At 37.7% G+C, this 26,099-nt stretch overlaps 1 protein-coding gene and 1 non-coding gene across 2 annotated transcripts in view; both read left to right on the top strand.

Annotated features, from left to right (window-relative positions):
- The window catches only part of clmpb (CXADR like membrane protein b), a 78,941-nt gene extending 64,161 nt beyond the window's left edge, over positions 1-14,780 (top strand). The window contains exons 2-7 of the mRNA XM_046864946.1: positions 1,961-2,118; positions 4,434-4,629; positions 9,089-9,256; positions 12,546-12,668; positions 12,844-12,985; positions 14,026-14,780. Coding sequence (XP_046720902.1) covers positions 1,961-2,118; positions 4,434-4,629; positions 9,089-9,256; positions 12,546-12,668; positions 12,844-12,985; positions 14,026-14,338 — 1,100 coding nt within the window. The 3' untranslated portion in view covers positions 14,339-14,780. The remainder of the gene's footprint in view (positions 1-1,960; positions 2,119-4,433; positions 4,630-9,088; positions 9,257-12,545; positions 12,669-12,843; positions 12,986-14,025) is intronic.
- Positions 14,781-23,663: 8,883 nt separating this feature from the next.
- Positions 23,664-23,736, top strand: trnam-cau. Its single transcript has one exon. It is a non-coding gene; the product is annotated as a tRNA-Met (tRNA).
- The last annotated feature ends 2,363 nt before the right edge of the window (positions 23,737-26,099 follow it).

Here is a 26,099-nt window from a genome sequence, read left to right as displayed (position 1 = left end):
GCTTGCACTTTTCTTTCTCTGTTCATCAGGTGGGGAAACTCAGGTACCCTTTCTGCTCCTGAGGGAGTACCAACACTGTACCACCTGTCAGGTTACCTCACAGGCGCTAATAAATTGCTAATAAATAACAAGCATCCCTGTAGTCAGCCTTGAGCTAGTTCCTGTAACATTACTCATGCTAGCATGAGTCAAACTTGATTTTAACTGCTGAAAATTGTTGAAATGTGAAGTAAAAAACAATTAATTTCGAGAATATAATTAACATGCAAGTTCATGTCAAGAAACACTCTCGGATACATTGTAGGCTAGGTATTTTTTTCGAGACAATAGCACTAGTCCCAGAAAATGTCCTAAATCACCTGGGAGTAAGAGTCCATAAAAATATTCATTAAAAGTGTTGATCTGTATTATTGTTGCAGTCCATCATTATAAATATAAAAATAAAACTGCTTCGTTTTTGATCTTTTGAGTCACTTTGTACCTTATCCAGAAGACCTGATAAAAATATTGTTGCTAGCTTTCTCTGATTTATGAGCCTGACGGCATTTTTGATCTCGATAGACTCGCTGGTGTTCGTCTTTAATAACTCTTAACTATGACAGCGACATCAGAATTGACTCTGACCTCCTGCTGTGCACAGCAGGAAGCAAGTCGTTTCATGAATACAGGAATTCTTTGCATTTTCAGGTTTTCTTTTTCTTTTTAAAATAAAACAAGAACAAAAAACAAGAACTTGATGTGTCCCACTTTACAGAAAAATGCTAATCATTTAAGACTATGCTATGTTTAATTTATATATATAAAATATATAATATTATATACTAAAATCAAAATATTAAATGCAAAATAAGACTGATGCTGTATCAAACCTTTGATCTAGATGACAAAAGAAAAAAGTATAGTATTTAGAAACTGTGGTTGGGGAACAAATATCCGAATGTTTCCAGTATATTACTGTACATAAAAAAAATACAAATGCTCTTAAACATGGCACTTGAATTTCTACTTGAATCAAAGAACTAAGGTACTTGCATTTAAATGAAACTGGTCTGTGTATGGCACTAAAATAGCAAAAAGAGTACCTGACTTAAATCAAAAGTGTTAAAACTAAAAGTGTGAGTTGGTTGCTCAGTGATTTATGCTTTGATCTTTGAAACAGAAGGTCATGAGTTCAAATCCAAGAACCACAAAGCTACCATTATGGGGTGCTTGCGCAAGGCTCTTTACCTTTAACTACCTTCGCCCTGGATAAGGACATCTGCTAAAAGCCGTGAAAGTAAAGTAGTGATCTGTGAGAACTTTGTCTAAATAATTGATGCATTAATTCTCCTGCATATTATACATTTTTAAAAGGGGATTTTCTGCAGTTACAGGCATTCAGAGAGAGAACCCTTACTTCACATACTTTAAACCAGAATCATGGGGTTAACCGTGTTACTGTACTTATAATACTTTGTGACTGTCCATCACTGGAAGCTTTAGTATCAAATCCCACAGTTTCATGTGCTTCAATAAGATCAATGATTAAAGTGACATCTGCAGCACGATACTGGTTGATATTTTGGCGAATCGAGGGGTACATGGTCGATTATATGATTTTTGTTCTAAATCTAATGTGAGTCAGAGTGTTGCTTGGGATAAAATCATCAGCAAGAAACATATATGCTTGAATTTCTTTTAACTCTACAATGAAGGAGCATTTTGCTTGTAGGCGTATGATCAGTTGTCCTCAAGGACAAGTCAATACCGTGTTTTTCTGACCGATCACCTTAATATCCCGATTGGACTAGTGCCTTCCAACATGACTTTACCTCAGTGAATGTATCTACCCACTATATTTGCGTGGTCCTAGCGTTTAACACTTACATATTCTTGAATTGTGTATGTCTTTCTAAAAACTTGAGTTGTGTTCCAAGTATTAAGTGTCTTTAGAATCCCTTTATGTGTGTGATTTGTGCAGTGCTGCTCAGTGTACTCACTGCCGAAGCTCAGACAGAAATGAAGAAGGTTGTTGGGGACAACACGACGCTGCCGTGCCATCACCAGTTCCGGCAGTCAAACGGACAGACGCTGGACATCGAGTGGATCCTGCAGAAACCCAACATGAAACAGCGTGTGGTAAATCCAAAGCTTTATTCCTTATTATATTCCTGTTTTCTCTTAGCATTAAATCTTCTGGGTCTGTAATTGAATTCTGACAGATTTTTCATTCTGCTTAGTCAGGAGGCATTGATTTAATTTTAAGAGCAGCAGCTCTGAAAGTAGTTCCGGCTGTAAGTGAGTCACTGGTTTATACAAACATGCTCGGTCTAATTTTTGTGATTTAATAAAAAAAAATTTGTAACAACTCATTCATCTTGTGTCACAATCTAAAATTAAGATGCTGTTGATATGGAACACATTACGTTGAACTTTTCTGAAAGGAATCTCCATTTTCAGTGAAATCTTTGCATGTGGTTTTGTAAATAGTGATGCACCTTTTTCAATTATTGAAATCATAAACAATGGCAAAAAAATGTAGTATATGAGAAATGAAACACTTCAAGGGATAGAGTTGATGAAAAGAATTAATGACAAGGTGGAAAGATTATCTCCACACACTATCCCTTGTTCCTCCAACCTGAAAACCCTTACCACTTCACATTTCCTTATTTTTATTCATGTCCTCTTTCCTCTTTCTCATTCTTTTATATTTCTTACTCAGTTTATCGCACTTGCTTTATCTGCCAGCACACACTTGCTTTTTCACAGAGCTTTGCTTTGACAGAACGAGCTTTGCTCATATCATTGTCATGCTTTTTTGTTTTGCTGTTGCAGCTTTCTTTCTTTCTTTCTTTCTTTCTTTCTTTCTTTCTTTCTTTCTTTCTTTCTTTCTTTCTTTCTTTCTTTCTTTCTTTCTTTCTTTAACAACACCTTGCTTAGCATCCTCCATTAGAACACTTGTCTCGCTTTTTTCTCTCAGTCGTCTTGCAACAGGCCAAATCTGCTTTCTCCATGGCTTCACAAACAAACCTGATGAGAGATCCACCTGGAGCCATATGGCTGTCAAACAAATGCCTGCATGTTTGTCCGCTCCATCTCGCCCCCCCTGTCTATCTCACAGATCCCGATTACACTCCAAATCTATTTGGAGCAGCATTTTTAATTGGATGAAATAATGACTTTAAGAGCGGCTAATGTAATATTTGCTTATCAGATTCCAGAGGCAGTTAAATCATGTTTTGGTGTCAGCGCTGGAGCTGTAATGCTGCTGAACAAGCTTGATAAGCGTGTCACTAAGAACATTATCATTTCAAATGAAATTAAACATCGGATAAGACACACTATTCTCTGCAGCGTTCGGCGAATCGCTTTGCGTGCATGTAAAATAAATCATCTCTTGCTGTTCACATCTGGTGGGTATCGAGTTCCAATCTGGGGGATGAAAATTATAAGAATTTGGATAGAGCTGTGAGCCTGCATTAACGCCTCTGGGTTTTTGGAGACGGCTCACAATTAATGCATCATGTAAATAGAAGAGAACATTAAAGCGCCATTATTTAAAATAGTGTCTGAATGTTTGATTAGGAACGAGGTAGAGACAGTGATGGGATGAAAAAAATCATCTTCTGAGTTGTGTAAGAGAAAACTCGTCAGGAACACCTACTAAGCACCATGAGAATTGAGATGAAGGAAAGTGTCTTCTCTTTCAAGTGGCTTAACTATTTAAGCATTGCTTATTATTTCTTTGTTGCTTCTGAAGCTTATTATTCAGTAATGCCTACTGTATGAATTATTCAATAACCACAGTGAATGTGAAAACAATGGTGATTAACTCACGGTAAAGTGTAATGTCAGTTTGATGCATTCGCTTTATGTACATATTTCCTATATGTGTACAAGGTTTTTTTTGTGTGCATATGCTTTTTACATGTGCATGTGTTTTAGTTATGTGCATGTGTTTTCTTTATTTGCAGAGGTTTTAAGTAAGTTGCTTGGGTTTACTGCATGTGCACTGATTCTCTCTATGTATGTGCATGTGTTTGTTTTATGATTATTATTATATTTAATAAGATTCTTGCGATTAATGGGACATTGGTTCCTACAAGGCACAATACATTTTGTTGTTGATTTAAATCCAAGTTTAAGTTTATATTTGTATTTATTGTCACATTTTGTTTCAATAATAATATATTATATGAATTATAATAAGGTCATTGGAAGGTCCTTTAAAGGATAGTAAGATGTGTTTGTGTTAAAACAAAGTTTGAGTCCTCACATTTTCAGACAATACCTGTACACTATATACACTATATCTATCTATGTGTTTGTGTTGGTGTGTATTTGCTCTGAGTTAATAGACTTTGCATATTCCTCTTTTAAAAACTCTCAGAATCTATTTGTCTCATCTCTCTCTCTCTCTCTCTCTCTCTCTCTCTCTCTCTCTCTTTCAGATTATCACGTTTTTCAACAACGAGGTCTACACCAACGATAACCAAGCAAGCCGCCTGTCCTTCGCCGGAGACTACCTGAACGGAGACGCCTCACTTCTTATCAACGATCTGCAGCTGAGCGACTCGGGCGAGTACAACTGCAAAGTGAAGACAGGAGGGAAGTACCTTTGGAGCCAGGTCAATCTCGTGGTCCTGGGTAAGAGCACCTCCCACTGCGCCTGGCTTCCAGGAAGCATCTCTTTTCAGGCCTCATTTCCTCCTAACAGACCACCTTCAATTTGATTCCTGCTTCTGATGATTTGATTTCGCTGCTCTCCACATTGTTATTGCTTGTCTCGCGACGTCGTGCAGAAGGGATGATTATTCGGGGGGCTTTTTGTTTGTTTTATCAAAGTTGTCCACAATGCCCTGGGTGAGTCTCTTTGTAGCTCAGTATAATGAAACTTTTTTAGATGTGTGTTTGCCTGGGACACTGTTAGATGTCCATTTTTTAACAAAAATAAATCTTATCAATATATCATAATTTTATCTTAAATACACCATGTAGACCAAAGACAATTGACCATAAGATGTTCATTTTGAACATCCCGTTTCACATTTAGTGCCTATTTGGGTATTTGGATAGCTGACCTTCTCTGCTATATGTGGTTTGTCCCCAAACTGTTACCGCATTGTTGGAGGTACAATTGCAATGGATGTCTCTGGATTTGGTAGCATTACATTTTCACTTTACTTAAACTAGAAAACTTAAACCTGTTCCAGGATGACAATGCCCCTGTGTACAAAGCCAGCTCCATGAAGATATGCTTTAAATGGATTATAGCAAAAGATCTTGAGTGGTCTGCAACAGAGCTCTGACCTCAACCTTATTGAACAACTCTGGGATGAATTGAAAAGCTAACCCCAGACCTCCTCATCTCACCTACATGAGTACCTGATTTTACTAACACCCTTGTGGTGAAATGAGCACAAATCTCCACAAGTACAGTCCAAAATCTAGTCGACATCTTCCCAGAAGAGTGGAGGTTATTATAAGATTAAATGGGACTAAATATGGAATGGCATGTTCAAAAAGCATTCTTTCAATGTATCAAAGTTTATGTGACTGCTTTGTTTTCTACCGGATATTATTGTAAATCAGTGGATGGAGAAATAGATGAGGTTTTAGAGACCGAGTTAAAAGGAGCCCACGCCTGTATGAGGCACAGAGATGTTTCTTCTGCGAGTATTTCAGCAGATCTGGTTTGCATTAAGTGGCACATGTTGTTGCGAGGACATCTCTGACCGAACAGGGGGGAACGCCGTAGGATCGGAAACCGTGACAGCTTCGGGTTGCAGCAGAGAGCTGCGAGGTGGGACGTGTCTTGCTTCGTGGTGAATATTTTACTGTAATGTTATTTTGTAAACCTTGTTACAAACAAATTATCGTGAGCTAATGGTGATTACAGAGCGGAGGAGATGCAAATGACTACACGTGTTCTAGGACAGAGAGACAGACTGGAGTATTGTCATGAGTGAGATTGTCTATTAAACATCAGTATTAATATTCTTGCCCTCTCTCTCCCACTTTCTCATTTACTTCTTCTGTCTCTCTCTCTCTCTCTCTCTCTCTCTCTCTCTCTCGCTCTCATCTCTTTTTCCCTGTCTCACTCTCATTCCAACACTGTCTGTCTGACAATCTTCCTTCTCACCTCATCTCTTGTTGTGTCTCTTTTTAATCATCTCAGTGTGCTTTCTTTCTCTCTCTTTCTTATCCCCCTCTCCCTCTAATTCACACTCTTGGGCTCTTGGTCTGTGACATTCTTCCTGTTCACTGTATCTCTTTTCATGTCTGCTTTTCATTGTCTCTCTTCCTTTGTTTCTCTTGTCCATTGGTTTCTCTCTCTCTCTCTCTCTCTCTCTCTCCACTATCTGTCTCCCTGTCTTATGTTCTTCCTCATGCTCTCTCTACCTATTTCTTAAAACTTCTTAGTCTCTCTCTATCTCTCTGTATCATGTACTGTCTTTCTTATTCTTTATCAATCCTATCTCTATCGGTGTTATTTCAATCAATCCTGTTTCTCTCAAATCTATCTCTATCCATCTTTTTTGCCAATTCTATCTCTATCAATTCTGTTCCTTGGTTCCTGATTGGATAGAAACTCCACAATATACAGACACTCCATTGTTGCATTGCACCCACAAGAAACACTATGAAATAAAGAGAATAGACTATTGGGAATAATTTAATACATATTCATGGACAAAAATATATAAAAACATGAATTCGGTGATTCTGATTCTGAGTTTAAGCTAAAAGGAAGCCCTTTCTGGGTTTTCATCACATTGTTGCGCACCTCTTTCACTCTTTCTAGCTAACTTACTGTCTTTCTTGGTCTGTCTCATCTGTATGGAAATGTATATATCTCTCATTTACGTTTACACTTTCTCTTTCTTTCTCTCTCTCTCTCTCTCTCTCTCTCTCTCTCAGCTGGTTGTTATCAATATTGCCAAAGCATTATAATAATACTCTATTAGCATCAATAAACATTCATTATCATTTAATAAAACATTAGCAACAGATGAGTTGTCAGTTTCTCAGTGTGACTCATGCAGACGGAAAACACTTAATGAATCGTTACAGCCATAAATGAGAGCACTGGATAATATTTAACTGGGCTTTAACTGGGATTGTGTAGGAATAACATGTCCAGTCCTGCACTAGGTATAGGAGACTAAATGGTATTTTTAAATTTCATTTAAAAATGGAAAGTTTTCTCTCAAATTCAAAGCTGTCTTAGTCCTTTCTCTCTCTCTCTCTCTCTCTCTCTCTCTCTCTCTCTCTCTCTCTCTCTCTCTTGCTATTTCTCTTCTCTGTATGAAGACATTGCAGTGGATAAACTTCAAGGTCTTTACAAATTGCTGTCAGCTTTATGGTGACACTCTCAATTTTGGGCGAAGAGCATTTGCATATTTTCTCCGCCACTGAGATAATAGTCTGGCACTGTTACCCTTGCGCTCTGTGTGTGTGTGTGTGTGTGTGTGTGTGTGTGTGTGTGTGTGTGTGTGTGTGTGTGTGTTTGAGTTTTCCTTTTGTGTGTACAATTTAGCCTCCAGCTGCACACTAACTGTATACAACAATGCAATGAGTCTGGCTGAGTCTGTGTTTTATCTCTCGTTTACACACACACACACACACACACACACACACACACACACACACAATATATATGCACACACAATCAAAGCCTTAGTCCCCCAAGTGTGTGTTTACATCTCTGTGTGTTTGTGTGTGTGTGTGTGTGTGTGTGTGTGTGTGTGTGTGTGTTTGAAAGAGAGACTCCAGACAGGATCAATAAAGAACTGAAGGGAGGCACATGACTGTACCGATTGTGTATGAGCCACATGAATATTTCATCTGCTTCCTTTTATTTATTTAGTTGTTTGTTTGTTTGTTTGTTTGTTAATATTCTAACCTGTAAACAACCAACAGTTTAAAGCTTTATATAGTTACTTTATCCAGGAAGTTTCTAAGGAGGATTTTAATGCTTTTGCTCACACATGACCTTGTTCTTTCCGTCTCTCCCTCGGATCCCTCGTGCTTTTCTCCACATGATCTCACTATTTTTCTTTCAAAGATTTGTTGTTCATCACACACCTTTTTCTTGTTCTTTCTTTTAGTTTTTTCAATTTTTGTCTTCATCCAATTATTTCAATATTCCCTCTATTCTATTTCACTTCTCTCCCACACCCTATCCTTTTTACTCTTCAGATCATATTTTTGTTCTTCCTAATCCCTCTCTTTTTCGTTTCACCACTTTCCCATTTTCTCATTACTCTTTCCAATCTTACATTTTCTCCCTATTTCTTTGTATTTTCTCTCTATTCCCCTTTATTATATTTATATTCAAATTTCTCGTCATGCTCTCTTTCATTTTTTCACTATTCTCTCAAATAATTCATTTCAATGACTTTCTCACTATTTTTCCCATTTCTGCCATGTCTACCATTTTTCTCCATGTTCTCCTTCTGTTCCAAATCTCATGTTTTTCCATATACATTTTCTGTTCTTTCATTGTTTCCTTTTTCTTTTATTTCTCTCCCTAATCTCTCACTTTCTCTTTGCATTTAATGTCTTCTGTAACCTCTGCCATTTCATAGTTCCTCAACAGATTTCTTCATTATTTCAGTCTCCTTTTTCCTCTTCTTGTTTTATTCTCCTTTTCACATTCTCTTGATTTTCTCTCTATCTCAATCTTCTCCTTTTCTCTCACTTTTCCACATTTTCTCAGTATTGTCTCCCAATCCACAAACCCTCATTCCTGTTTCTGATATATCTATATATTCTCTTGATAATTTCTCATATTTGTCTCACATTTCCCCATTTTCTCAACGCTGTCTACCTTTTCTCTCCATTCTACATTTCTATTATTCCCTAACCCTCTTCTGTTTTGACATTTTCTTTTTTATCCCTTCTCCTACTGCCACAAATCTTTAATTGATTTTCCTCTCCCACTTCTTTTAAATTGTTCTCTCCTCGTTATTTAGCTGTTCATTTTTTCACCTTCACCCACTTCAATTCTTTTGAATATAACCTACAAATCTCACTATTCCCTCTCCGTTCTCTCACCACAATTTCCATTCCTTTTTTCTCTCTCCTTCTCGATGCTGTGCAGTGAAGCCGTCTAAGCCGCGATGTTGGATGGAAGGGCACTTGCTTGAGGGCAGCGATGTGAGACTGAGCTGTAAGTCTTCTGACGGCTCTGACCCCATCTACTACAAGTGGGAGAGAGTTCTGGACAAGGGCAAAAGCGTGGGAAAGCTGCCGGAGTTTGCTCTCATCGGTGAGCATGACACCTACACATACTACACTGAACACTGCACTGAGGTCTCACACTTCCTGTACACTGTGGGGTCGGTGTACCACGGATCAAACATGAGAACCAAATATCCAGTTATGATATAAAAGTGTTTTCCTGCAGTAATGGAAGAAATCCATGTAATGGTCTGTAACGTTTACACTTCATGTTCAGTTGTTTCTCAGCTTTATAACAATTTCAGCCCAGTCTCAAGGTATTTCCTTTCATATATTGATATTGATCGTGTTCATGGACACAAATTTCACCCTTTTTCTTTTCGTGTCTGGACGACTCTCTATGTAATGTATTTTAATAGGTAGTATTTTTGGTGCCTCTGTCAAAGTTTTCTTTTTGCCACTGGATACCACAGATGCCTTGTTGTTTTTTCTCTTTTTTGCTAATGATTTTTTCATCTTCCAGCACCATTACTCAACATTTAAGCAGGAGATTTTATCCTTGTTTTTATTGCTTTATATTCAGAAAGCTACTCGCTTTTATATACCATCGTCAGTGCTTCCTTCCAGTCAAAATACAGTCAATATTTTCTCCCGGTTAATTAACCTGTTAGCCTTCAGTGCAAAGTCTCAAGCTCAAGTTTCAAGTTCAGGTTTATTTCTACATTCTTATTTCTCCAGAACTTAAGAATTTAATTAAATTATGTTTATATATCTGCGGTGACGAAGCCTGGGGTGACTGTGGCAAAAGAAAACTAACTTAGATGGTATGAGGAAGAGGAATTTTAATGAATTCAGTGTAAAACCTGAAACCTTTATAGATAACACATGAAATTTAGATACTTGGAAAATAATGTGTATTTTGTGAAATTTGATAGTGGTCAGATGTTGAATTAAGCGAAAACATGCTACATATTATAACTAATAATGTGTGTGTGTGTGTGTGTGTGTGTGTGTGTGTGTGTGTGTGTGTGTGTGTGTGTGTGTGTGTGTGTGTGTGTGTGCGTTTAACACCTGTTTACATCTCTAAACATCTCAAAACCAAAATCCTTTCTGCCGGACCGTGCCCTTACAGCAATTAACGATCCGCACCAAACACCACCTGTTCACCCTAATTAGTTGTCTTTGGCTGTAAGACTAAGCGAGGGATAGGGAAAGGGTAGAGCGAGTGAGCAGTATGTGCAGGATGAGTAAACTGCCGTCGAGGTTCAGAGTGAGGAATGGTTTGTCTTGTGTGTCTCATCACCGCTCGTGGTGAGGAGCATAGGGACTGTTTATGTGCTGAAGGAAATTTACACACACAGACACACACACGTTCACACATTACAATGAAATTTATGTAAAATTTTTAAGACTGTGCCATGCAGTTTGAGGCAATTCGGTACATAAGAAAACCTGACATCCCATAATTTACACAGGAAACAACCAGTGAAGCTACAACTACATTTCGGAGTAATAATGTAGTAATAAGTGTAGTAATGTGGGTAAAGGGCTGGTGAGATTCACCGATTTGCATCAGTGCATTAGCATAAAACTTAACGATGTGATGCATCCATGTAAAAAAGTGTGCATCAGATACAATTTGACATTTGAGCTGCATTTTTCTGGAGACAGAAGATCTACAAAGGCCTATTTGTGAAAGAAGTCAGAAGGCACTTAAGTAAATGTGTGATTTGCTGTTTGTCAGAACCAAAGCAGTTAACTATATGTACCATATTGATTTGCATAGCATCATATATTTTCCATTGCATCGTATTGCATTGTTTTGAATTAAACTGAAATCAGATCAGATGCATCGTATGCAGCATAAAAGCTTTGAATCGTTTCATTCTATTTATATAATACAGTTTTTGTAATTTTCCAAACACAATGTTTAATATTTAGTGTCTTTGTTGACTGTTTATTGCTTATTATCGATTGTATATCAATCTGGAAAATTCTGGAAGGGGAGAGGATGCCTGAGGAATGGAGAAGGAGTGTGTTGGTACCGATCTTTAAGCATAAGGGAGATGTGCAGACCTGCAGTAACTACAGGGGAATTAAGTTGATCAGTCACACCATGAAGTTATGGGAAAGAGTAGTGGAAGCCAGGCTGAGAGAAGAGGTGACCATCTGTGAGCAACAGTATGGTTTCATGCCGAGGAAGAGCACCACAGATGCCTTATTTGCTTTGAGGATGTTGATGGAGAAGTATAGAGAAGGACAGAAGGAATTGCATTGTGTATTTGTGGATTTAGAAAGCGTGCGACAGAGTGCCAAGAGAGGAGTTGTGGTATTGTATGAGGAAGTCAGGTGTGTCAGAGAAGTATGTAAGGGTGGTGCAGGACATGTATGAGGACAGTGTGGCGGCAGTGAAGTGTGCAGTAGGTACGACAGACTGGTTCAGAGTGAAGGTTGGACTGCATCAAGGATCGGCCCTGAGCCCTTTCCTGTTTGCAGTGGTGATGGACAGGTTGACGGACGAGGTCAGACAGGAGTCTCCCTGGACTATGATGTTTGCAGATGATATTGTGATTTGTGGTGAGAGTAGAGCAGGTTGAGAAGAGCCTGGAGAGGTGGAGATATGTGCTGGAGAGAAGGGAATGAAAGTCAGTAGGAGTAAGACAGAGTACATGTGTGTGAATGAGAGGGAGGGCAGTGGGTGATGCGGTTGCAGGAGAAGAGGTGGAGAAGGTGGAGGTTCAGGTACCTGGGGTCAACAGTGCAAAGTAATGGAGAGTGTGTTAGAGAAGTAAAGAAAAGAGTGCAGGCAGGGTGGAGTGGGTGGAGAAGAGTGACAGGAGTGATTTGTGATAGTAGGGTATCTGCAAGAATGAAAGGAAAGTTTATAGGACTGTGGTGAGACCTGCGATGTTGTATGGATTAGAGACAGTGGCATTGAGTAAAAGGCAGGAGGCAGAGCTGGAGGTAGCAGAGCTGAAGATGTTAAGGTTTTCGTTGGGAGTGAGGATGGACAAGATTAGAAATGAGTTTATTAGAGGGACAGCACATGTAGGATGTTTTGGTGACAAGGTGAGGGAGGCGAGATTGAGATGGTTTGGACATGTGCAGGGAAGGGACATGAATTATATTGGTAGAAGAATGCTGAAGATGGAGCCACCAGGTAGGAGGAAAAGAGGAAGGCCAAGGAGGAGGTTCATGGATGTGGTGAGGGAAGACATGCAGGTAGTTGGTGTGAAAGAGGCAGATGTAGAGGACAGGGTGGTATGGAGACGGATGATCCGCTGTGGCGACCCCTAATGGGAGCAGCCGAAAGAAGAAGAAGAAGAAGATCGATTGTATATCAATCGGCTTGGTATTTATGTATCTTGTTGTTACAGATCTGAAGAACCCGGAGATTGTAACGTTGAGGAACCTGAGTCAGAATAGCTCGGGTGTGTACAGGTGTACAGCCAGTAACGATGTGGGAGAAGAGAACTGCATCATCGAAGTTACTATGCAGTGTAAGTGGACTTGTATGTGACTTTAACAAAAAGAAATGTATAATTTAGGTTTTTTTTTTCATTAAAGAGAGGCTTGTGAGAAAATGTGTGAGCGCTTATAGGCTTTATATCATAAAGAACATTGCAAGAATAAATGAATAAAAAAATGCATCTGTATCCACTGTTTTTCATGAAGACGTCCGAGGTGTTGGCGTGGTAGCCGGTGCTGTCGTCGGTGTGTCCTTCGGCGTCCTCATCATCATCCTCATCATCTGGCTGGTGTTCCGCAAGAAAGAAAAGAAGAAGTACGAGGAGGAGGAGACACCCAATGAGATCAGGTTTAGATCACAATTTATATGCCGATTTATATTCGGGTTGGTTTATTGATCAACTCTGGGAGTGAATACTTTTTTGCACTTGGCCAGTTCAGATTTTTTTGCTTAAAAAATGCCATTATCATGTAAAAACCATAGACTGATTTCCTCCAGCTTGCTAGATATGCATACGCTTCTGAATCACACACACCGCTTTTGCATCTGTTGTGTGTTTTGTGGCAGTCAGGCCTCTCAGTAAGGTGCCCTAATGGATATTAAAGCATTAGTGGTGCTCAGTGGTTCTATTATTTCACAGGTAACACCCTCACAGAGCTCTGCAAGCAAGTTCAGAAAGGTTAAACACTCATCCGTCTCTCTAAAGTCTTATAAAGTCTTCTTTACAGTATTGACATTACTAACAGAGCATTACTGAAGTGTGCTAACATACATTGGTCACATACTGTAGTTTTAGTCTCCTGTTGCTTTGTAATTTTGATCTGGGTATCTGGAAAACGCTTGATTGGGACGGGATCAGATTGAACTTCTTTGGCTTTTATTGGTGAAAAGAAGGTTTTGTGTTTATGATCATTTTAATAGCTAGCAATCAGTGTTTGATTCAAACTTCATATCATTCTATTAATAGATTGTTGTCTTGTGACAAAAATGGTAATATGAACATTATAGTCATAATAAATGATAGTACTTTAGATACTTAAGTACATTTGAAGGTACTTTTTACTTTTACAAAAGTTTAAAGGCACCACTTTTACTTTAAAGGAGTAATATTTGTTTACTATACTTTAACTGAAGTACGTGTTTTGTTTACTTCACCACTGCTTTGCTTGTTTTCCACAGTCTTAATGAATATGTATGCACTTAATTATGATTGTCATGATCGTATATTTTAGCTCTGTAAGCTATTGCTTTTATAAAGCTTATTTAATTAGGCATCCAGGTATTTCACTTGTCTAGTGGAGTAGCTAAAGAAATTATGAGCAATGCAGCTGAGAATCTTATATTAAACTCTAACCTGTGCCTCTACTCTGCCTTGTTTGTTGCTGTAGAGAGGATGCAGAGGCTCCAAAAGCAAAGCTTGTTAAACCCAACTCGCTGTCATCCTCTCGCTCGGGCAGCTCTCGTTCTGGTGCTTCGTCCACCCAGTCCATGGTGCATAACACGGCTCCCCGTAGCCAGCGACCCCGGCCCCCGGCTATCTGCACCCTCAAGGAGAACGGTCAACCTCCAGAGTTCTTGCACTCCTCCCCAGAACCGCCTACCACCCCCAAATTCAGGCTGCCGAATCCATCTGTGGGCTTGGCCGTGCCTTCAACGGGGACCCTGATGCCCCCGCAGAGCAAAGCCTTTCAGACTGTTTAGGGGAAAGGAAAACAAACATATCTGGACAAGAAATACACACTGACTTGTCCGACTGCAGTTATGTCAGTTAATGCAACTACCATGTAAAAAAAATTACAAGAAAAAAAAATAGGCATAATATGAAGAATTAATACTCTAACGAATGCATACATTACATAAAAAATGTTAAGTGCTTGCTCGCTGCTGAACTGTACAAAAAAAAACATTTTCCTGTCACTCCCTATCTCTTTCTCTGTCTCTACATCCTGCGCTCTTTGCCTGTCTGAAGTTACCTTATGTTATTTTTATCATTTTATTGTTTGTTGGTTTTTTTTTTTATTTTCTTTTTCGACTTTGGAGGCTTATTGAGCGACGAGGTGGAAAGATTTGCCCCAAGTGACACTTTATTTATTTATTGAAAGTGAAGGGGCAGAGAACGCCGGGGCGACTCGAGTTTATGAAATATCAGGAATGACGGGGTGGGGGGGTGAAAAGAAAGAAAACGACAGCTCATCTTGTAGAAAAGACTGGAAAAATCGTAGTCGCTAAGACTTTCCTTGTGGAATCGTAGAATATGATGACACTTAAGAGTTGATCATATTTTCTGCTAACTTGCAGGCAAGGAGATATTCAAAATGGCACTTTTTTAAAATAGATGCATCTCCTGTGACCACACTTACAGTTCAGCGCATAAAGACACATGCGTTAACAAAAACTCTGAGATTTGCTTATTGAATTTAACTATTTTATTCAGTAATCGCTCACTATTGATATGTTTTAACATAACACTGTGGGACAAATTTATCTGTTTTACATGTATGGTGTCCTGCGATGGACTGATGTCCCTGCCAGATGCCTCACTCCCAGTGATAGGCTCATAATTGATCCTGTCCAGGATAAAGCGATTACTGAATATTGAATATTGAACTAATTAATAATTTTATTTTACATTTATACACATACAGAACCCTGTTGTTTTGTAGTTATTCACTTTCGAGTGGCGATAGCCGATATTTGTTCACATTCAACACTTTATTTTTAACTCTTATTGCTTTCATTTTGCATCATTTACAAAATTATTGTTATAGGAAATCTGGAAGATTTTCTGCACGGTATACTCTTGAATGTGTGTTTAACCAAATGTAGCCATGGCTTGTATTTTGTTTCCTTCCTAGAATATCCAAATGGTACTATTCCAACACTTTGAGGCACAAATAATATATAAAATGACATCACAACATTGTGGAGACGAGACCGCAGCGACAGGAACTTATCTCCAGCACCGGTGCGCATCAGGGTTCTACTGTAGGACCTTTTTAAAATGTGCTGTAACAGGCCAGCTGCCTCTTTGTATCAGTGACTTGTCTGTTTCTCTGGCCAGTGCTGCCACAAGGCCGACTATTATCCTTATCCTAAAGTTCCTCGGATCCACTTAGGTGCATTTGAAAACACACAACTAGCCTATTTTGTGTGCCTTTGAGATTTTACTTGTATCTGTCCAGTGTACCTAGTGACCCTAAATAACAAGCTTTGTGAAAACAATGGGCCTGTGCAGTCTGGACAACAAGGACGGGATAACAATCTGGACATCGAGGCAGTCCCTTTCATCTAAAAATAGTGTACAGTACAGACAATGTTTTATATTGTACATATGAATAGAATATACACATAATATCCTTTATGTTATTGGGCGGGTTGATCAAAAAACAAAAAAATCGATACTGTAAATAAATATGAAAGCATTTTTTATGAAGTATTCAGAGATCCGTCTTCTCTGGGAGTTGGTAGAACTAGTCTCCTTGTTCTAAATAGCAACCTGTCCCTCTCGCTGTCTGTATAGACTCATAATAATACATATCGATGGTTCATCTGCACATTTCGAATCAGCCTAATTCAGTTCTTCCACTTAATTACATTAGTTGGTTAACAATAGACATCATCACAAAGCAGCTGTGCAGAAATATTGATGTAGATTTAGGGCCCTGATGAGCAAGCTAGAGGCGACAGAGGCAAAAAAAAAAACAGATAAGTATGAGAAAGGAAATCTTGAGAGGAACCAGACACATAAAATCATTACAATATAATTTTTTTGTGATTTTTTTTGTCTTTGGTTTTTTTTAAACAGAGGTTCTCAATTTATCTCTACAAAAAAAAATCCCACAATGGAGTTTAAGTTCATTAGCATTATTTCAATGTAACCAATGATATTTGGCAATATATCAGAACTGTAAAGGATTTTTTGTGTTTACTGAACAGAAAACATTCAGTCCCAGATAACATTATTAATATACAGGAGTGGAAAATAACTAAGTAATTTCTTTTTTATTACAGTAGTGTTTCTTACATTTTTTATATAGACATCCAAATTATTTGTTGCATCTTGTAAAAAATCTCTTATGCGTAATGACTTTACATCAAATTCATTATTAGGAGGGGAAATTTGTGTTTGTATTTTCAGCTATTGCTATAAATGGGTGTCTGAGGATAAAATTTTATATGATAGGCTAAATGAAGACTCAAAATTAGGCGTATACTTCACCAATAGTTGTGTAGTTTGAGCGATTTCGCAAAAAATAAAAAATAAATAAACATTTGGAAAAGCTAATTTAGAATAACCTGGTTAATCTGAGTGGTTAATCTTGACTTATTTTATATAACTGAGCAGTCTAAGGTTAAGGGCCTGACTCAGGGGCCCTGCAGTGTTAGGTTGGTGGTATTGTATGTTGCTGGAATTTGATCTTATGGCCTTCTGCTCAGAAGTCCTACATCGTAACAACTAAGCAACCCCTTCAAACAGGAAGGATGGCAGCATGAATAGATGGCATATGACCAGTGTTGCCAGATCTCGCAAGACAACCAAATGACCAAGTCAATAAAAACAAGCCCAAAATATGCAACTTCCCTCCTCAAAAAAACCCAAAACAAGCGAATTTATCAAATTTCAGAGAGAAGTGATCTGATCAGGTAATGAATTTATTGTGCATTTCACACAAAAACATTTAGAAAATATTGTAGGCTACCATGTCATTTTTTAACGTGTTTTGAACAAACCACTTGGCTAATGAAAATGAGGAATTAATAAATACAAGTGAAATCTAATAACTCCATGTAAATAGCTGATTAAGAAAGTATTCAGAGATCAGTATTAGGGGTAAAAAAGAAATTTGTAACCTATCAGTCATCTGCATGCCACTTCCACCAGTGGGTGGCAAGAGTAGGCCAGGGCTGGCACCACACTACCAACATGGTCAAAAAATGTTAACACTGATGTTCAATTATTAACATACATCCCTGAACAGACAGATTAAAAAAAATTAAAAATTTTGGTCACTTTCCAGTTTGTCCCTGGCGTTGTTAAATCAGATTCACATGACAAAAAAATAGCTAAAGTTAAAGAGCAAAATGTTTCAAGTTGCATCATGTCAGCAGTCTCTATGTTAAAGTAATCGTAAGAAGAGACCACAGTTTAAAACACAAGCCCAAAAAAACGCCACCTAAACATTTTCAAGCAACTTTACACAAAAACTAAACAGCTGAAAGTCGATTATAATAAATAGACTTGGCAACCGTGCATAATACCTATGTAAATTATACATTTACAGAATTGCAGATTCTTTATCCAGAGCGAACTACAATTGTTATTTATTCAACTTAGCTTTTGAGAGTTTATGGCTTTGCTCAGGGGCCCAGCAGTGACAGCTTGGTGGTGATGAGATTTTAACTTCAGATTAAAAGTTTAACATCTAATCCAGCATTAATTGTGCATTTAAGAAAGAATCATACAAAGATGATAATAATAATTTCAGTTAAATAAGTGTCAAAAAAAAAAAAAAAAAACCTTATGTCTAACTGTTGATTTTTGCATTAATTGTAAAACACTGACTACATTTTGTCTTTTTACACACTTTATTACATTGCAACAAAGAATAAAACAACTTTGACATGTGTACATTTTTGAAAATATAAATATAAAATATAATTTCCTCAGTTCATTTTCCACCCCTGGGAATTTCTTTATTTTATGGTCATTTATGTTCTAATTTTAAGCATTAAATTTATACATAACTTTTGATCCAGCGTGACCCTGACGAGTATAAACCTGACGATTTATGTTTTTGATTTACGCTTGGATTAAATCCATTTAACCCAAGAGACCAGTTAAACCCAGAACCGATTATAAGACAATAATAAACATAACTCTTTGGGGTATAATGGTTTGTGATTCCTACAAAAAAATATATACATATCTCAATAACTAAATAAAATATCATAACCTCCACCCTTCATCTTTTCTCATGAGATAGAGAACCATTTTCAATCCACCTCCATTTTAATATTTTGTTTCTCTAAAACTCTGCATGTAATGCAACAGATTGCTTTTATGGAATTTACATCTTCCTGTAACCTTTCTCCATAATTGTATTATATACACAGGCCTCTTGCTTTAAGAAAATATCCCCACACACACAACAATATATATCTCTCTTAGACACACACACACACACACACACACACACACACACACACACACACACACACACACACACACACACCTACGTACGTGTATATGTTTCCAATTTAAGCAAGTGCTTGTGGAATGATGTTGCTGGGTGCAGTGGCATCACTAAGTGTGATGGATGTGCTGTCAGCAGGGTCCAGGATGAAGGATAGAGCTGAGCCAGCAGGGAACACGAGCAAGGCGCTGTGTGGCTTTAGCCCCACTCTACTACACAACATCTACACATCAAACTACTCCATACGACAAAGTGTGTGTTTTTAAATCCCTATCCTCCTTGTGGCCCACTCATCATCCGCTTATTGTACCATTTTTGTGTGTGTATATGGTCTGCGCTTTAGCACTTCGACCTGAGGAAATGAAAACAAGCTTTATGTCTTCTAGCTGGTCTTCTCATCAGACTCTGGGGGGTCTCCGTTAGCATTTCAGCCAGTTTATGAGGCTCGGTGTCCAGCGGCACCACATTTTCTCATACTTCTACTGATTTGAAGATCAGGAGCTAACTCCAAAATGGATCCAGGATTTGACAAAATCATTTGATTGGGCCAGTGGACGTTTTAATGCTCAACAAAGCAATTTTTAATAAGAGAGATGAATAAACCTGATGTTGTGTAGAATCGTGTCAACATCCACGCTGTCCTAACTGGGTCATGATTGCAGTGTGTAGGTTTCAGAATTGAAAGTAGTAGCTGGTTGGTTAATGGTTTTAGTCACAGGCCTTTGGATATGAAGGTTGTGAGTTCAAATCTAAGCCACACCAAGCTGTCACCTCTGGGCACCTGAGTGAGACCCTTAACCCCATAGCTGCTCATTTGTTTGATTGGGATAAATGTCACTAAGGGATAATGTAAAATAATGTAAATGTTAAAAGAAAGACCAAAGAGTGTCACAGTCAAAACTTTATGGATTTAGTTTTAGATAAAAGTAGCAGCTAAAAAAATGAAATTATTTGTGGTGAGGTCTGAGAAAACCCTTCACATTATTGTGTAGATGTCCCTTTTACCTGTGTCTCCTTCCAAAGCTTTAGTATTTCAGTCAGAAAAAAAGACAATTCTCTTCAAATATTGAATCCAATTCCACCGAAAAATGTCCGAGCTTGCTGTATAAGTTTTATAACCTCATATATTACTAGAACAACAAAATGACTAAAAATTGTAAAGCATTCTATGTGTATGATGTGAAATGAGTTTATGAGCATCATCCACATCAGTTTGACTCATTTTCTGAGGTAAAAGTTGCTCGCCAGGTTTAAAAACTGCGATCATTGTTCACACGAACATCGGTGAGGAAATTTATCGCCACATGGAATCTGATCACAAAGTGAATTGATTAAGATTATGTTTGTTTCATTATTGAAAAAATGCATTATTGAGAAAAAGAGACACTTGTTTAGGCTGCCTGGCTTAACATCAGCATTCAATACACTCGTTTCTTACACAGAATGACCTTTTCAGGATGATTGAAAGGTCTGAGTAACAACATTAGCAATACCCATGGGTTTTTCTCAGACCACTATACATTTGGTTGCAAATGTTTAAGATATTGTATGGTCTATGGAGAAGATTTGGAGTTTGCATTGCTTTGGTGTTTCCATCTGTATCACACAAAGTCTCCGTTGAGCAGGGCGAGTAGACGCCATTAAATACCACCCACCATTTTTCTCAGCTGTAGCTTTATGTTTTTCTCTTCAATCCATTAGTTTTAAGGGTGATCCAATCTTGTAAATATAGCCACAAGCTAAAAAAAATGTATATTTTTACGGATTGAAATATTACTACTTTGTTTGCAAATAAAATATTTAACAAGTTATTTTTTGTGTCATTCGAATCTCATTCTAAATAGCTGACAATCAGCGAAACTTTGCTCTGGATCATCAACGTTTTGCTGAAAAGCTGAAAAAATTCAGATTGAGACATGAGAACGAAATGTAAAACGCACCACCAAGTCATTCATCCAGCACTGAGGAACCAATTTGGTTTCTGTAATTCGATTCCAGCTATTATGTCGACACTTCGCGAGTAAAAATCATCAGACGGTGAGAAAATTAAGGCTTTTCTGCTTCGCCTGATTCAAATTACTTTCTCAATGTGACACATCATTTCGTCTCATTCTCTCGCCCGTTTAACCATGTGTCTTCAAAGTGCTCCTGTTTTTTTTCTATTGCACTGGTGACTCGTTCAGTGTAATACAAAGGAAAGGAAATGAGTTTATTTAAACTGCACCCTACACCAAACAGCTCATAAAGAAACAAGAATCGCTTGCTGTGATATGAGACAAATTATTGCTAGGTGACAACGACAAGGCCAGATGGTGCAATGAAATGAAATTGGACAACCTTAGAATAATAATAAAGTTGATTATTTCAGTAAATGTTCATAGGAGAATGTTTCATCTCTGAATATTTCATATGACTGTTGTTTTTTATTGCTCGAATCTGATAAGTGATTACATTTTGAAAATATTCTATCTATAATGTACAACTTTTATGCAAGAGCGCCTCCTTTTGTACATAAGAGTAAATGCTGGTTTGAAGACATCTACACTATATGGACAGAAGATTCCAGACACCTGATTGTATGATTCGTATGTACTTTGGAACATCCAGTTCCCATTTTACTGTTATAATATTCTCCGCTAGTGTCACTAGATTTTGGAGTGTGTTTACGGAGATTTGTGATCAGGGTGTTACTGATGGGTAACGGGGGGGGGAGTACTGATGTAGGTGAGGTGAGGAGAACTGGGGTGCAGACAGCATTCACATTCATCCCAAAGATGATTCATTAATTTTCCACTTCAATCCATGTAAAGCTTAGTTTACAGGGACATTGTCATGCTGGAACAATTTTTGCGTCTCAGAGGGTCTCCTGTAGGACGAACCACATGTGGTTGGAAAAGTCATAAAATATATAAAATAAAATATAAATAATATAAGATTAGTGTATTTGAGTAAGCATTTGACTTTACTAACACCCTTGTGGCTGAATGAATCTCACACAAACCTCCACAAGCGCACTCCAAAATCTAGTGGAACATTTACATCTAGATTTTTGGATATTATAACAGCAAATAAGAAGTAATTGTAAAGTTGGATGTTCAGGAAACACATACAATTATTCTTATGAGGTGTCCACAAACATTTGTCTATAAAGTGTAATGTATAATTCAGTTGTTATTTAAATCATAATCATGTGGATCATTTGGGTCATGAGAAGGCAGAGATTCATCCAAACACATGGAAGACATTTAGAGCTTCTGAAATCATTTAGAAGGAAAATCTATCTATCTATCTATCTATCTATCTATCTATCTATCTATCATCTATCTATCTATCTATCTATCTATCTATCTATCTATCTATCTATCTATCTATCTGTCTGTCTGTCTGTCTGTCCTTCCATATGTCAATTACTTCAACCATCTATCTATCTATCTATCTATCTATCTATCTATCTATCTATCTATCTATCTATCTATCTATCTATCTATCTATCTATCTGTTTGTCTGTCTGTCTGTCCTTCCATATGTCAATTACTTCAACCATCTATCTATCTATCTATATCTATCTATCTATCTATCTATCTATCTATCTGTCTATCTATCTATCTATCTATCTATCTATCTATCTATCTATCTATCTATCTATCTGTCTGTCTGTCATGGGATCTATCTTAAGAAACACTACCTGTTTGGACACATGTCCCTGACATTAATTTTTCATTTTTTTAAAGACAATGTGAATTTCTGCAGTCTTCTTGTTCCCATGATGCATTGTGTTGAAGTGAAAGTTGCACTGTGACCCACATGCACAGCGAATGTAACTGTCTGAAAAACGGACTCATTACGACACAGTTCATAAAAGCCAAGCTGAGAGGTTTACGGCCTGCGATTTGCAACTTCTCCTCTGCTATTCAGGAGAAAACTTTAGAGCTTAGTCTTACAACATAAAGCTGTTTTAATAGTGCATAGGTTTAATGTGCTACAGGAAGTAAAAGGTTTCACTGTTTCAATATTTCAAGTGAAGTAGTTGAATAAAAATCTTTAATGCTTGAATCGGACCTGATCTAAAGGTCTGGAGGATGGGATGTATTTCAGGCTGGTTGTGGAGGTTTATGTTTTGTGCACTCTGTTGTGCCATTTAGGGTGATGGTTCTGGGGAAGTTGGATCAAATTTAGCTTAATCACCAAGGTGCTGTTTCTTTCCACTGAAAATCCATGATTAAACGTTCATTTTGAGGTATTGGGATTATATCTATTTATCAACCAAAGGGTTCTGTAAAAAGCAAAAGTGCTCCATAAAAGGAACAGTGGTGAAGTGACGCACATGGTGAGTGAAGGCTGGACCGTGTGGTTCGATCCAACAGATGAACTCCTGTAGTTCAAACTGCTCAAGAAGTTCAAGCTGTTTATGCTCGAAGGGTCAGAACAGTTTTGGGGACAACACAATATTAGGCAGATGGTCATAATGTTATTCCTGATCGGTTGCCATAAAGTTATTCTTGATCTGTGTATACACACACACACACACACACACACACACACACGCACACACACACACACACACACACACACACACACACACACGCACAAATATGATCGAATTATCAACGAGTATCGAGGTAATTCTGTATATGAAAAACTGCTTTCCTGCAGTACCACAACTGACAGATAGGGGAGCTTGGGTTTCCACCATTATGTACATCAGATACAATAACAACGTTCAGTCTGTATTTTATCCTTTAATGCGACTAAACAAAAATCAAAATATCAAAATTTTGGGTAAAAATCAGACACAAGATTTATAAGTAGCCCAGGCCACATCCTGCCTCACCGCCTCGTTAGCGCAGTAGGTAGCGCGTCAGTCTCATAATCTGAAGGTCGTGAGTTCGATCCTCACACGGGGCAAAGATTTTTCATAATATGTTTTAGTGTTTATTATTGTAAATATTTGCCCTTATGTATCCCTTTTCTCAATATTTCATAAAATAATGCATATGGTGTACCCCAATAAATGTTTTTCAAACTGCAGGTTTGCAATGAGATCCTTATTGTATAATATATATTTTTTTCCCTTTAAACACTCCACTAAATAAAAAGACAGCTGCATTTCAGCACGATCTATTATAGTGCTCCCGAACCCTGCCAGGAGAATCGATTTTGCTTGGGTAATCTTATCATGTCTGCATTGAGAAGATACAATTGCATTTTCAGCTCAGTTATTGATTGAGAACAGTGGCCCGACACGTGTACCTGGTTCAAAAAGTGATATTTTTTACAGCACTCACACTGAGATATTGATTTATCTTTAGACTTTATTAAAACCTGATAAGCCAAACCTTTTCATGGCACATATCGATCTATTTAAGCGATTTCAAATGTTTGATTTGTAAGAGTTGGAGAGTGAATGAAGTTTCGCAAAATAAAATAAAATTTACCTCAGCATGGTGTATTTTCAGTTTCTGTGATAAACTTTCCCACCACATGACTTTTCAACTATGCTCTCAAGTGTAAACAGAAAATAGTGGTTTAATGATTATATTTCAGGAAAGGATGCTCATATGGACAATAGCTATCCATGGTGAGGAAAATGAAAAAAAAAAAAAAGCAATTAGCTGCCTATAGTTATAGCCCTGGACAACTTTGCCATCATGGATCACTAATCCAGTGCATAGACTGCCTTTCTCTTTTTTTAATTAAAAGTGTGGACCACCCTGCCTTCTTTTTTGTTTTTACTAAGCACTGACTGTGTCACTATCAAGAGTTTGTGAAGACTCAGCTCTTAAAATTGCTGCATTCAGGACTTTTTGGCGGTTGTGTGTAAATTAAACTTAATTCCCAAAAAGACATCAACTGACACACACACACACTATTTGGAAAGACTGTATACTTGAGGGTCAATTTCTGGGTTGTTAAATCATCATAGTGGTGAGCAAAAACATAACATTCTAGTTCAACTTGCAGGATCGAACCAGGCACCCAAGATCTGTGAGCAGTCTGGGCATGAGTATATATTGAGTTTTGCTTGTTGTAATCACCTAACAATCACATCCAGTTTTTATTGTGAAAATCCCATTCCAGATATAGACTTACTTCTCTATTCTTTTACAAAGGCTTTCTACTACAGTTTGGGGGAAAGAGTGGGCAGTTGTGTTCATTTAGTTAAAGGGGATCACTAAGAGCAGGTTCTGATGTTCAGTTTGGAGGTCTGAGGTTCGGTGAATCAGTTGGTGTTTCATTTCATTCCAAAGGTGCTCAATGGGCACTGTGTAGGACACTGAGGATTGTCCTCAACGACCTTAACACATCATGTTTCCTTGAGTGTCCCTTTGTGCACAAAGCATTGCACAAGGTATTTAAAATGGCACCTCAACACGGGGAAGGCGAGAGAAAAGGAGTGAATGTTCTCAGTTGCTACTGCTGACTTTAAATGTGGCTGTGGCTCATTTCTAATATGTGTAACCAATAATCCGCACTGGCGGATCTTAAATCTTTGTCTGTTTGATGGTTTTGGAAAGTGATTTGTTCTCAACATTAACTGGTACCAGTTTTACATTCAAATTTTTTAACTGGTACTGATTGAATGTAAATGCTTTTAATATACAGAACCAGTGATAAGAATACAAATAGATACAGTCAATTGCAGCTGTGAGCATCATATACCATTAAGCAAGCCAAGACAACTTACGAAAGAGATCAGGTGTTCTCAGAGTGATTTGGCTGTAAACTTGGAAACCGTTTGTAAGGTTTCAATACAATTTGTTTGATTTAAGGATAAGTACATGCACATAAGAAAGCATTTTATTTGAGCTGCACTTGAGCTGAGTATGTTATAACCTGCCTGAGTGCCTGTTATATTCGGCCTCTTTTTACACTTAATCTATATTACTGTATGAGTATTCGGCTCCCATAGTGCCTAGAGCCTAAGGGAATCAAAATTATGTTAAATATAAATTGGACCAAAGAGTCCTATTCATTAGGGTATGATTATTGCTTTGAATGATTAAACCACGTGACAAACAGAATGACTGAACCCAACAGGGAAGACACAAAACAACAGTTCAAGGGATGACAAGAAACTAGACTCTCAGAGGCATGAAAACGTGGAAATTGGCAAAGAAATAAAGATAATAAGGAGGGACCGACTGTAAGCTGTATTTTAATTAAGCAGATTTAACAAAGGCTAAGCCTCCACAAATCCAGGTAAATCTAAAAACGACGTTTTTTTCGTCTTAAAAGCTATATAATATAATATTGTTTTCCAAAAGTTG

The sequence above is a fragment of the Silurus meridionalis genome, chromosome 13 (assembly GCF_014805685.1).
Source record: "Silurus meridionalis isolate SWU-2019-XX chromosome 13, ASM1480568v1, whole genome shotgun sequence".
NCBI classification, from domain to species: domain Eukaryota; kingdom Metazoa; phylum Chordata; class Actinopteri; order Siluriformes; family Siluridae; genus Silurus; species Silurus meridionalis.
The sequence above is the reverse complement of the archived record's forward strand: the minus strand, read 5'-3'. Positions and strand labels throughout refer to the sequence as shown.